Here is a 12,803-nt window from a genome sequence, read left to right as displayed (position 1 = left end):
TGAATCAGTGAATGGTGAGTAAATGTGAAGGCCTAGGACATTACACTAATGTAGACTTTATAAACACTGTATACTTAGGCTGTGCTAAATTTATGAAAAATTTTTTCTTTCTTCAATAATAAATTAATCGTATCCTTTTTACTATAAAACATTAAAGATTTTTTAAACTTTTGACTCTTTTGTAGTAATACTTAGCTTAAAACACAAGTGCATAACTATACAAAAATATTTTCTTTATATCTTCTATATGCTTTTTTCTATTTAAAAATTTCTTAATTTTATTTTTTACCTCTTAAGCTTATCTGTTAAACATTAAGACACAAAGGCACACATTAACCTGGGCCTATACAGGGTTAGTATCGTTAATATCACTGTATTTCACTTTCCCATTTTTTTTTTTTTTTTAGATTAGATTTTTTTTTTTTTTTTTTTTTTTAAGAGATAGGGTCTTTTTTTTGTTTTTTTGAGACAGAGTCTCACTTTGTTGTCCAGGCTAGAGTGAGTGCTGTGGCGTCAGCCTAGCTCACAGCAACCTCAAACTCATGGGCTCAAGCGATCCTTCTGCCTCAGCCTCCCGAGTAGCTGGGACCACAGGCATGCACCACCATGCCCGGCTCATTTTTTCTATACATATTAGTTGACCAATTAATTTCTTTCTATTTATGGTAGAGACGGGGTCTCGCTCTTGCTCAGGCTGGTTTCGAACTCCTGACCTCGAGCAATCCGCCCGCCTCGACCTCCCAGAGTGCTAGGATTATAGGCGTGAGCCATCTTTTCTCGCTGGTAGGTCTTCAGGCATGGAGCTCTCATCTCTTATGATAACAATGTCTTCTGGAATACTTCCTGAAGGACCTGCATGAGGCTGTTTTACTGTAACTTTTTTTTTTAAATAAATAGGAGCACACTAAAATAATAGTAAAAATGTAGGCCAGGCACAGTGGCTTATGCCTGAGGTCCTACTGCTTTGGGATGCCGAGGTGAGAGGATCATAGGTCACTTGAGGCCAGGAGTTTGAGACCAGCCTGGGCAACCTAGGGAGACCCAGGAGTTCAAGGCTGCAGTGAGCTATGATTAGGCTGCTGCACTTCAGCCTAGGCAATTGGGTGAAACCCTCCCCTCTTTCCAAAAAAGTATGGTATAATAAATACATAAACCAGTACATAATCTCTTATTATCAAGTTTTATGTGCTGTACATAATTGTACTGCTTTTATGTGACTGGCAGCACATCAGATTTGTTTACTACAAACACGTGAGTAATGCATTGCTCCATGGACATTACATGATAGCTATGATGTCACTAGGCAATAGGAAGTTTTTAGCTCCATCATAATATTATGGGAACACAGTTGCATATGTGGTCTGTTTTTGATGGAGGTGAGAACTTGTCATGTGGTGCGTGACTGTATGTAATGTGTATATATGGTACAAAGCATAATAAAATGAATACCTGTGAACATACCATACAACTTTACTAGTACTGTTAAATATAATAAATTATGAAGTATGCATATAAAGATAAGTATTCCAAAATAATTCTTATTTAGGGGAGTTAGATTTATAAATGATTTTTAGTTTTTACTCATATATTTATGTTTTTCTAAATCGCATACAAGAGGTATGTGCTTTCAAAATTGCAAAATATTATTAAACATTATTTATTGAAAGAAGAAAAAAATTTAAGCTGCTTTCTAACTCCCATCTCATTGGAAAGTAACTTCTGAAAGTGTCTGCCACCTGTTATCTCCTGAGTGACACATCATAGATACATAGGGTGGCATTATCTACCAGTTGTAGGAAGTGCATTGTGACAGAGCTCTAGAGAGATGACAGGCTGACAGCCATAGGAATTGTAGAGACCTTATCTTCTAGCTGGTGTTTGAGTGACCTATACAAAATATATTTTAGAAATCTACTTAGATATTTTATGGTTCATGCCTTTAGGAGAGAATTAATTCATTTCTTCATTTAATAAGTATTTATTATATTTATTGCTTGTCTTTTAAATACCAGAGGAGAGTGACCAAGAATATCTTTGCTCTTATACCATGTACCTTGTACTAGTGAAAGATAGTCAACAAGCAGGCAGGCACATGGTGAGATACCAAAGAATGATGTGCTGTGAAAGAAAAGAAAACAGGAAGAGGAACTGATTTAAATTGAATGGTCAAGGGAAAGCTGCTGAGGGGTTTGAACTAGGACCTAAGTGACAAGAAAGAGATAGGCTTACAGTGATTGAGGAGTAGAGGGAGCAACATGGGCAAGAGCTCTGCAGTACATTGTGGGAACAGAAAAAAGGCAAATGTGGTTGGGATATGGTGAATGAGGGGCAAAATGTAAGAGGAAGAGGGGAGGTAGGTGGAGTCAGATCATAAGGGGATTTCCAGGCTTTTGTAAAAATTTGGATTTTATACTCAGTATAATAGGAAATTGTTGGATGGTGTTAAGCAGGAAAATAGCATGATCTAACTGCTATGTGGAAAATCATTGTATGGGGTCAAGAATGGGAATGGGGAGACCAGTAAAAAGTCATTTACAGTGGTCCAGATGAGAGTTAATTAATGGTGGCCGTTGTAGAAGCATTGAGGAAGGAGAGAAGTATAATAACATAGATTTGAGGTCTATTTAGAAGTAGACCCAGTGACTCGCAATGCGTATTGTATATGGGGGACTGCAGGAAGGAGGGGAACCAGAGATGGTTTTTAGGTATTTGAGCTGAGCAACTGGGAAGAAGGTGTTGCCATTTATAATGATGGACAAGATGATGATATGGATCAGGCAAGTTTAGTGGAAATACTGAGCATTATAATTTGAAATAATGAGTTTGCGCTGCTTTTAAGATATTGAATAGACATATATGAGTTTGGAGCAAGGTAAAGAGTTTGGGGATTGCAGGTAAACATTTGTGAGTCTTTGGTGTATAGATACATGATTTTTTAAAAAAATTTCAATAGATTTAGGGAGAACAAGTGGTTTTTTGGTGAAGTCTGGGCTTCTGGTGTACCCATCATCTGAGTAGGGCGCATTGTACCCAATAAGTAATTATTCATCCCTCCCTCCCCACCCCTACCCCTTTCTGAGTCTCCAGTGTCCTTTATACCACTCTGCCTGACCATGTATACTCATAGATACAGTATTTAAAGCCATGGGACTGTGTGAGATCGCTAAGTGAGAAATAGAGGTAATGAGGAATGAGTCTTGGGGACTCCAAATAAAGGTCTTGGCAGAGGAGGAGCAGCAGCAAAGGTGGCAAAAAGGGAACAGTTAGGTGGGAGGAAAACTGCAGCAGAGGAAGGTTGATTTGATTCACAATCTGAGCGACATGAAGGTGAAAGAAGAGAGTTTTCCAGACAGAAGTATGGGTCTAGTTGAATGCTACTGAGAGGGAGGGAATATGACAAGATTGGAGACGTAACCCTTGTATATTAGTTTTCTGAGGCTGCTGTAACAAATTGCCACAAATTTGGTGGCTTAAAAGAACAGAAATTTATTCTCTCAAAGTTGTAAAGGCTAAAGGTCCAAAAGGGCTTTCTTCCCTTCAGGGCGCTCAGGGGGAGAATCCATTCCTTGCCTCTTCTAGCTTCCAGGGGCTCCCCCAGCATTCCTGGGCTTTTGCCTGTGTCTCTGCTTCCATCTTCACATGGTCTTCTCTGTGTGTCTCTCTAAACTGACTTTGCCACTCACTCCCTTACAAGAACATTCTTTGCGTCTCTCTTAACAAGAACACTTTTGATGTCATTTAGGGCCTGCCTGGATAATCCAGGGTAATCCCATCTCAAATTCTTAATTCATCCACCAAGACCCTTTTTCTAAATGAGATAACTTCTAGACATTATAAATTCCAGGGACTTGACTTTTTATGTTTGAGTAGGCATTTTTGACTTACTACCCCTTAGTTTTAGAAACATGGTGGTCATTGGAGATCTCAATTAGAATAGTTTCATTGGAGCAGTAGAGACAAAAGAGAATCATTTGTACTTTCATCTTTGTTGCCACTTAGACAACTCCTGTTGTCTTATCCCAAGACTCGGTGCAAATTGATCCCACTGCTTTTCTTTAGGTACTCAGTAATTGTATGCCTGTGGTTAGCTTCAAGTTTCACATTTGACATGAGAAAGGATCAAAGTTCTCAGAAGCGTCTCTGCCAGTTTCTTTCGGTTCATTGTTGATCTCTGTGATCCAAGTTGGCATTGTTTAGCAGTGACTATTATTTCAGTAGCCAAAATCTGGTTTATTTCAGATTTGAAACATCTTGTTTTGAGTAATGTCAGTATATTATTTCTATCATAACCTGATTGATAACCATGTTGCTGTAAAATTCCTGCTCAGAATATGGATTGGAAGTCATTTAGGTAATATATAGGTATGGTGGGCATTTTAAATACATATACTATCTGAAGAGAGATCAAGGGGACTCTGAGAAAAATGCTATTTTACCATTTTTTTCTTATCAGCTTTGTGAAACACAGATGTTAAAACGGGCACACTTGGTGTGCTGCTGCTCAGCTGAATAACTGAGCTGCTCTTAGTTATTCTCTGCAGGCTTTCCATGATTCCTGCTGCACAGTGGAGAGTAGCAGAGGTGATATATGAGTTACATCTGGCTGTTGGTGACATTGCATGAACAAGAGATAGTGATTGCATTAGAAAGGGATCTGCTTCTCTGGGGGGCGGAATTCGAGCAACAAAGGAATCCCTTCATCCCCATTTCTTCCTTATATTGGAACTGAAATGACTGGGAGTCTTAGATTGGAGTTGGGGCAGGGGTTGTGCTTCCTCCACATAGGAGGCTTTACTTTCTCAGGAAGCCGACTTGATTACCATACTCTAAATCTTCAGTCGTGGGACCATTCTCACAAACTACTAGAGTGCTGGTTTGGGACTGATGTGTGTCCCTCAGTGCCCTTCCATATTAGAGCAGTGGCCTTAGTTTAACATGGTGAAAAGAACACAGGGTTTGGAGTTAGACCAGATTAATTTACTTAATAGTTCTGTAATCTTTGGCAAGTTATATACCTTCTTAGGGCCTCTGTTTGCTCATTGGTAAATGGGAGTTGAAGGCATCTGGTATTATGCTCACCACAATTCAGACATGTAATATGTTAGATGCCACCATTAACACGTCTCTTCATCCATTCATTTTTTTTTATTGATATGTAATTTTCCTCATGGCCTTTGATGAGTTTATATTAAGCAGAATTCTGAAGGAATATCCAGTTGTTGACACAGCATCTCTTTTGGGAAAGAGAAATAATGACCCTCTTCCCTTAGTCTTGTCACTCTGTGACAGTTACTGTTAGGTCTTGGATTCTAGCACATGGGAAAACTATCAGAGTTGTCAGGGTATATTTCCTGAGGGAGACTTTCTTTAATTGTAAAATTTAGTACAGAAGGCAAAATAAAGTTGGACTATTCTCTTTGTAGGTGAAATTCTGGTCCAAGGCTCAGATATTGGGAGGGGTGTTGCCGAGAAACGAGTGGTAAATAGGTCAACTTGTCCAACATAGAGTATTCTAAGAGGTTTTTGCAAGAAGGAGCTGTAAGAATAAGTCCACTTGGGAGAGGATCAGTAAGGGAAGCAGCAATGAGATGACTTTAACAGAGAGGTCATTACTGATTACCTGCCATGTAGTCCCTGGGCTGCCGTGTGGTGCCAGGTGCTGTGTTGTGAATAGAGGATGGTGGGTTGGCCTTTGGAGTTAGCTCAGACCCATGGTCAGAAATTATTCTACATCTCCTAGGTTTGTGACCTGGGGCAAGCTGCTCACCTGTCTAATGGGAACGAGACTCTATGTCTTTGACTTCTAAGATCCTCTCAATTTAGTAACATCAGAGGAGGAGGGGGGACATTTTCTCATTAAATTATTCATCACTTGTAGCCAATTGTAAGGTGTTTCCTGGTTACAGAAATGCTAATGTGATTTTTTTAAAAAGTACATTTTAAGAGCAAAGCAATATGGTAGCAGCCTTCTTAGTGGTATTGGGAAAATTACTAAGAATGTGTGTTAAATGCTAAATACTAAATACTAAGTTAGTATTCAGTGAATTGTAGCAATAATTAATGGATGAAAGGATATGAAAAATAATTTGATTGGGAGCATCTGAAGAAAGAATTTTCAACAACAGGGTTATAATGTGACCAGGATCTGAAATAGGACAAGAATGAGAGGAAAGACCAGATAAAAGTTTAAGTGATATTATAGAGATAAATAAGTGTATACATGAGGAGGAAGTTTTACCTCTTTACAAACAAAATTTTCATTGTTTATAGTGATAACTTTGTGGCATATATTCTAGTTTGAACAGGGGGAATGTGCAGTTATATGGGATAAATTGACTCCTGTGCCATCTTCTGGGCATATTATGATATTTCTGAACTTGGTGCTACCAAAGCTACTAACCACAATAAATAAAGCGTTGGCTAACTCACAGGTTTAAAAAAAAATGTTTTTATTTTTGTTGTTTTTGTTTGTGGGGCGGGTAGCTAGCTAGGGACTTCTTATTAATTTATTAGTTTCTTAGTTCAGTTGCCTGGCCAAGAAATTCTTTGCCTACATTTTAGACATCTTATGTTTTGATTAGAGTGATACAGAATTTTTAGCTCTTCTTTCTTTCTTTTCTTTTTTTTTGCCCCAGGTCCAGCAAGACTATGAATCTCTGTTCCAAATGCTTTGCTGGTAAGTGCAGAAAAAGGGTTTTTTTATTTATTTTCATTTTTCTTCTTTTTGTTGTTTTGAAGACTATCTAAATCATTTGACCCTCCTTTGGACCTATGCATGGGGTTTTGTTTTCTTAGCTTGTGTGTAAAAAGTTTCTCTTCACCAAGGTGCTTCATATATGTAATACTGTATAGTCTTCCATAAGTGAAATCCTATCTCCTGTGCACTTGCACCAAACTTTCCTTGATTTACTGTTGTTGGTGTACAGTGGAATTGTAAAAGCATGTTTTCAGTCAGCCAGTTTATATTCATTGCTCATCTTGACTTGAATGATTAATGGTGAATGTTGCTTTATCAATGAGAATATAATGGAAAGAATATTTAAATGTTGAAGTAAGAGAATCATGCTTCTAATTAAATTCCATATTGAAATCACCTTGGGTAAGTCACTTAATCTCTTTGGACCATACGTTCATCATATGTAAAAGGAAAGACTGGGGTTTGATGTTTGCCAAGGGTCTTTTCTAGCTTCCAAATGCTAATTGGTCAACTTCTTGAATTATGACTCCTTCGTGAAGTTCAAACCTTTAGGTCTTTCTTTTTTTATTAAAAAACTTTATGGCCAGGCAGCTATAATCCTAGCACTCTGGGAGACTGAGGTGGGAGGATCACTTGAGGTGAGGAGTTACAGCCCAGCCGCCTGAGCAAGAGTGAGACCCTGTCTACAAAAAAGAGAAAAATTAGCACATGCTTATAATCCCTCCCAGCTACTTGGGAGGCTGAGGCAGGAGAGTCGCTTGAGCTCAGGAGTTTGAGGTTATAGTGAGCTGTGATGAAGCCACTGTATTCTAGCCAGGGAGACAGAGGCCCCCCTTACCCCCCCCCCCCAAAAACCCAACTTTATTTCTAATGATCTTATATATAAAATAACTAAGTCTTTACTAATTAGGATTTGTTTAACTGTCTTTATACATTCTGTCAAAGATAAAGCTGGACATTAGTTAAAGTGGTAAAGACAGATTTTAGTCAGTAATATACCGTTGTAATAGGGAAGAGAGTCCAGCGTGAACTGAAGTCAACTTCAGTTTGCACAGAGGTGACTGGAAGTTTTAAAGGGAGGAGGAAGGGGTCTACTGCAGTGTGAACAGAGGTTCAGTAGAGGCAGAGAAGTTAAAAATTGCAGAGTATGCTGATTAGGTCAGCTGTGTCCATTAGCTAGCTCTGAGACAGGGAAATAGAGGCCCCATTCTTCCTGATGATTACATTTTAAAGAAATGGCTTTCAGGCCCTTGGGAAAGACAATCCCAAGTTGTAGGAGGTACATGTATATCTCAAAGGGACGGGAAAGGATTCACGATTACAAGCCCTTTTTAGTAAAAGCTTTAAGTGGTTGGTCAGGGCCTATCTTCAGGCGTTGGCTAGAGCAAACTGTAAATTCTTTGGCAGGCTTGGGCTTTAAGAGACTAACACTTTGGTTAAGGGTGGCTGGGATCATTCTAGGGATGTTGCCTTGACCTGTTAGAAACTCTGTTGGGCTCAGAGGAACCTGGCTAGAGTTTTATCATAGATTTTTTGTTGATTTTCTTCTTCTGTTCATTATGCTGTTTGGACAAGGGAATGAACATAATGGTATAAGCTTTAGACTTTTACATTCATGTGTAAGCTAGGAGGAAAGGAATTGGGAGAGTTGGGGAAGCTCGCAGCTTTTGTTTATTCAAAGTGTAGAAATTGTCAAATAGTTTAGGTTTTTAAAGGAAAGAAATATTGGTGTGTTCCCCCCCCCCCCCGCTATTTTAACAATATTTGTTCTGTGTTAAAGGACTGTATTCTGCTTCTCTTGCTTTGCATATGTTCTGTTACAGATATGAAGAAATAACTTTCTCACCGATCAGTAATTAACTTTATAGTAAAGATGAAAGTGGCAGAGAGACAAAATGTATACAGGTCGAGAATCCTAAATCTGAAAATTCAAAATGCTCCAAAATGCAAATGTTCTAAAATCCAAACAAATCACAAATCCAAGACACTTCTAGTTCCAAGCATTTTTTATAAGGGATACTCAACTTGTATTAGATTGTATATCTGTCTTCTTGTAGAGATCCCCCTTGTAATTTAGTAAAACAGTTTTGGGAGAAGGTCAGAAACCTATCAATAAGGAGGCTTGCCTCAAATACTCATGAAGAACTTTCTCATGTCCCTAAAGGAAAATAAAGTTTAAAAAATTACCTTTGACGTCAAAGTTTTGCCACGGTCTTTGTGTTTCTTTGGGTTAGTTATGGTTTTATTTTCTATGGTGGTAATTGTTTATTTCTGGTGATCCATGCCTGTTTACTTTTTATACAGCTTTGCTACTTTTGCCTTTAAAGATATTAAGAAGATATTTTCAAGTTCATAAAGAAAATATTCTTTCTTCTTTATCTTTACCCTCATACTCCTCCTATCCCTAGTAGCAGTAGCCTGGAATGACTGGTAACATTCTGCTTGCTGAAGCAGAATTTTGTGTTCTTTCTGAAATTCAAAACAAAAGAAATCATTGAACTTTAAAAATATATTTGTGAATGTCATATCAGTATGAAGACAGGGAGAATTTAGTGAATGTATTATTGCAAGAGAGGCGTGAGTTGTACAAGACAACATGAAGACTACTTTGGCCACTGTCACTAATTTTAAATACTCTTCTGAAAAAGTACATTATAAAATGTACGCGTACTTTAAAAGATGGAAAATAACTTTCAAAATAGTTATTGTGTATCACTAGGTTAAAGATTTTTCAGGATTCTTTTTCAAAATAAATGTATGGTGTGAAAAATGAATTTGTTGTAACTTGTTTATATAAAATTGAATGAAATGAAGAAAAAACATGTTTAAAATCTTGTTGAGATAGTAAGTTGTAGGTTAGGAACTGTAGGTGCTGGTTAAATGTTAACTTCGGTAACTTTTGTTGCTGATAAAATATTCTGCTAAATGGTAGCGTGTGCCCCTCCCCCCCAACCATCATCACTTTAGATATTCTCATTCTCTCTCTTTCTCTCTCTCTCTCTCTCTCTCTCTCTCTCTCTCTCTCTCTCTCTCTCTCTCTCTCTCTCTCTGTCTGTCTCTTTCTTTTTTTTTTTTTTTTGAGACAGAGTCTCGGTTTGTTGTCCAGGTTAGAGTGAGTGCCGTCGCTCACAGCAACCTCAAACTCCTGGGCTTGAGCGATCCTTCTGCCTCAGCCTCCCGAGTAGCTGGGACTACAGGCATGCGCCACCATGCCCGGCTAATTTTTTTTTTTATATATATATCAGTTGGCCAATTAATTTCTTTCTATTTATAGTAGAGACGGGGTCTCGCTCTTGCTCAGGCTGGTTTTGAACTCCTGACCTTGAGCAATCCGCCCGCCTCGGCCTCCCAAGAGCTAGGATTACAGGCGTGAGCCACCGCGCCCGGCCTGTCTCTTTCTTTTAATAAAAGATTCCTGGGCTGTTTCAGTTTAGAGGAAGGGACTTAGAAGGGAAAGGATATGAGTATATGAAGAGTGAGAGTTATTAAAAAGCCATTAAAATGTTAGTTACTGGTAAATTACATATCAAATAATAGTGTTTTTCTATATTGTTAGAATGAGAAATGTCTGTGTCAGACCTTTGCATGTATGTAGAAGAGGGCCTAACCTGGCTGGATTTGCTAGCAGCAATCCTCAACCTTTTTGGCACCAGGGACCAGTTTCATGGAAGACAATTTTTCCATGGATGGAGGCAGGTAGGCGGGTACAGAGCTCAGGCGGTGACACTAGCCATGGGGAGTGGCTGTATAGATGAAGCTTCCAGCTGTGAGACTCTTGGTTCCTAAGTTTTTTCCAGGTGAGGGTGAGGTCCCTAACAGGCCATGGATTGGTACTGGTCTGGGGTTGGGAACTGCAGTGCTAGAGGCATTAAAGCTCAACCAAAATTCCTGTCTTTGAAATGGGAGAGTATTGGTTTTATTTTATATTTTTTGACAACTCTCTTATCTTGAACCCTTGTTTGGCCTCTGTTACCTTTAAAGGCTGAACAAATTTAAGGCCCTTTAGTATTTTCTTCATAATTGTGTAGTATTACCTAAAGATCTTTTATCCTCTAAGATTTTTTATGCCATCCAGGATCACTAGAACATTTAAAGGAGGAGCACCAGGAAGTATTTGACTCAAGTATTAGGATTTGAGGTAGAATGGACTTAAACTGCTCTTCTGGGTTTTCATTATCTGAGGTTATTATTTAGTTGTTGTAAAAACAAATAGGCAAGAGTTAATTTTACCGTGTTATATTTTCTCCATTCCTCTAAAATTTCCTGTTTGCTATTTTTCTACCTTCCCCATTGATTCTTGTTTCACATGTTCTATATGTTCCTTCCTCACATCATAACTCTTTGTTTGGAAATGTGGATATATCTCTCTCAAGTCTAAGACTATTCTGTGAGGAGAAGCCTGTTAACTCCTGAAGTTGGGTAAGGATTCTCCCACTTTTAAGTTGATATATTATTCTTTCCAGTCAAGAGCATTGTTTTTTATTATCACTAAAGAAAGGATTTGCTTAACAGATTAGCAATTTATTTGAAGTTATGGAAGGGATGGCATGTAAGCACCCTTGAACATGTGTTATGAATTGATCTTGCCACAGATCTTTCCAGTTATTAAAGCTAGTCTGAGGATCTCTTTTGGCCTAATTTCGGCTTTTCTACCCCCTTGATAATATTATTTATACCTGTCATACTATCCTTCTCTTTCATTAAACATTTTTATATTGTTTTGTGTATGACTTTACTAAAAGAATCAATAGCTGTCTGCAATGGAAAGCAACAAAATTTCATGACATGTTACTTGTTATGACAAATAAACATTTATTGCTTGAAACACTACCTTCTAATGCAGTTTTTCAAACTATGGATGTTGTTACTCATTAGTGAGTAGAGAATCAATTTAATGGGTCATGATCAGCATTTAAAAAATTGAGTAGGATAAAAAAATGTCAGCACATTACAGATAGTAAGGTTACTATTTTGTGAAACCTTTATTTGAGTTACATATATAAATGAAAATGTGTAAGGATTGTGATACAAATCATGTATATTACTGTGGATTATGATTTAAAAGTTTGTCTCTTTGTATTTGTGTGTGTAAATTTAGAAAAAAATTGAAAACCAATGTGTTGCTGAAGTATGGCTTTGGAAAATCTTAGAATCTCATTTTGTTTATAAAATAGGGGATGTTTAATTTCTGTCTTCAGTTAAGGGCTTAACCAGTTGATGTCTTGTGATCTTTGTCAGTTCCGAGCTATCGACTAGTTTGGACTCATGATTTTCTGTGTGAAAGAATAAACTCAACCTGATAGCCTATTACTATGTTAAAATACGCACAAAAGTTAAGTATAGCATTTAATGAGCAGTCCTTCCTCTTACAGAGTAGAAATGATACTGCTTGTGGTATTACTTTCTGAGTGCAAACCCAAGCTATCATTATGGCAGCACTTTTCACAACTGTAGACATGATTTATTTAAATATACTGTTCCATTTAAGACTAACTTTTAAGAAACTTGCTATTCCATGATTCACATAAAATTGGATAAATAAAGGAGAGATAATTATTCACAGTACAAGAAACTTTCTTTTTCTTTTTTTTTCCTTTTACAGCATAGTTCCTTTAAAAAGCAGTTCTTTTAATGCTTTACTGTGTTGTATTACAGAAAAGGGTAAGACTAGAAGAACTAAAGTGTAAGATTTCTTGTCAGTTGAAGATTAATTAAAAATCTAGGTAAACTGTCTCCTAGGTTATAAGGTAATAGTGAAGTTATTTCATTTTCTGAAAATTTGTTTTAATGTAACTTTTCAAATATATATATTTCTTAGTGAAAGATAGTTAAACTTACCTTTGTTTCATGGTTAATTAATTATGCCTTATACCTCGTTATTAGTGAAGCACATTGCCATAATTATGTCATAAGGAAGCATATTCTATTATGACTCTAGAGCCAACTGTATACTTATTTTTGCAGATAATCTGTTTTCAGGTACCTATTCAAATAGTAGTCATAGACACAGGGTTCTGATATTTAACTTTGGAGAAAATATTAAGTTATGATTCATATATTTCTGCTACTAGTGTCTGTCACATGGACCAGAACTATTAATTCTGTG

General features: G+C 37.4%; 1 protein-coding gene across 1 annotated transcript in view; it reads left to right on the top strand.

Moving 5' to 3' along the window:
* ZFAND3 (zinc finger AN1-type containing 3) overlaps positions 1–12,803 on the top strand; it is a 321,862-nt gene that overhangs the window by 87,313 nt on the left and 221,746 nt on the right. Inside the window, exon 2 of the mRNA XM_012746789.3 lies at positions 6,636–6,676. Within this exon, the coding sequence (XP_012602243.1) occupies positions 6,636–6,676 (41 nt within the window). The remainder of the gene's footprint in view (positions 1–6,635; positions 6,677–12,803) is intronic.

Source organism: Microcebus murinus, chromosome 5 (genome assembly GCF_040939455.1).
Source record: "Microcebus murinus isolate Inina chromosome 5, M.murinus_Inina_mat1.0, whole genome shotgun sequence".
NCBI lineage: Eukaryota > Metazoa > Chordata > Mammalia > Primates > Cheirogaleidae > Microcebus > Microcebus murinus.
The sequence above is the reverse complement of the archived record's forward strand: the minus strand, read 5'-3'. Positions and strand labels throughout refer to the sequence as shown.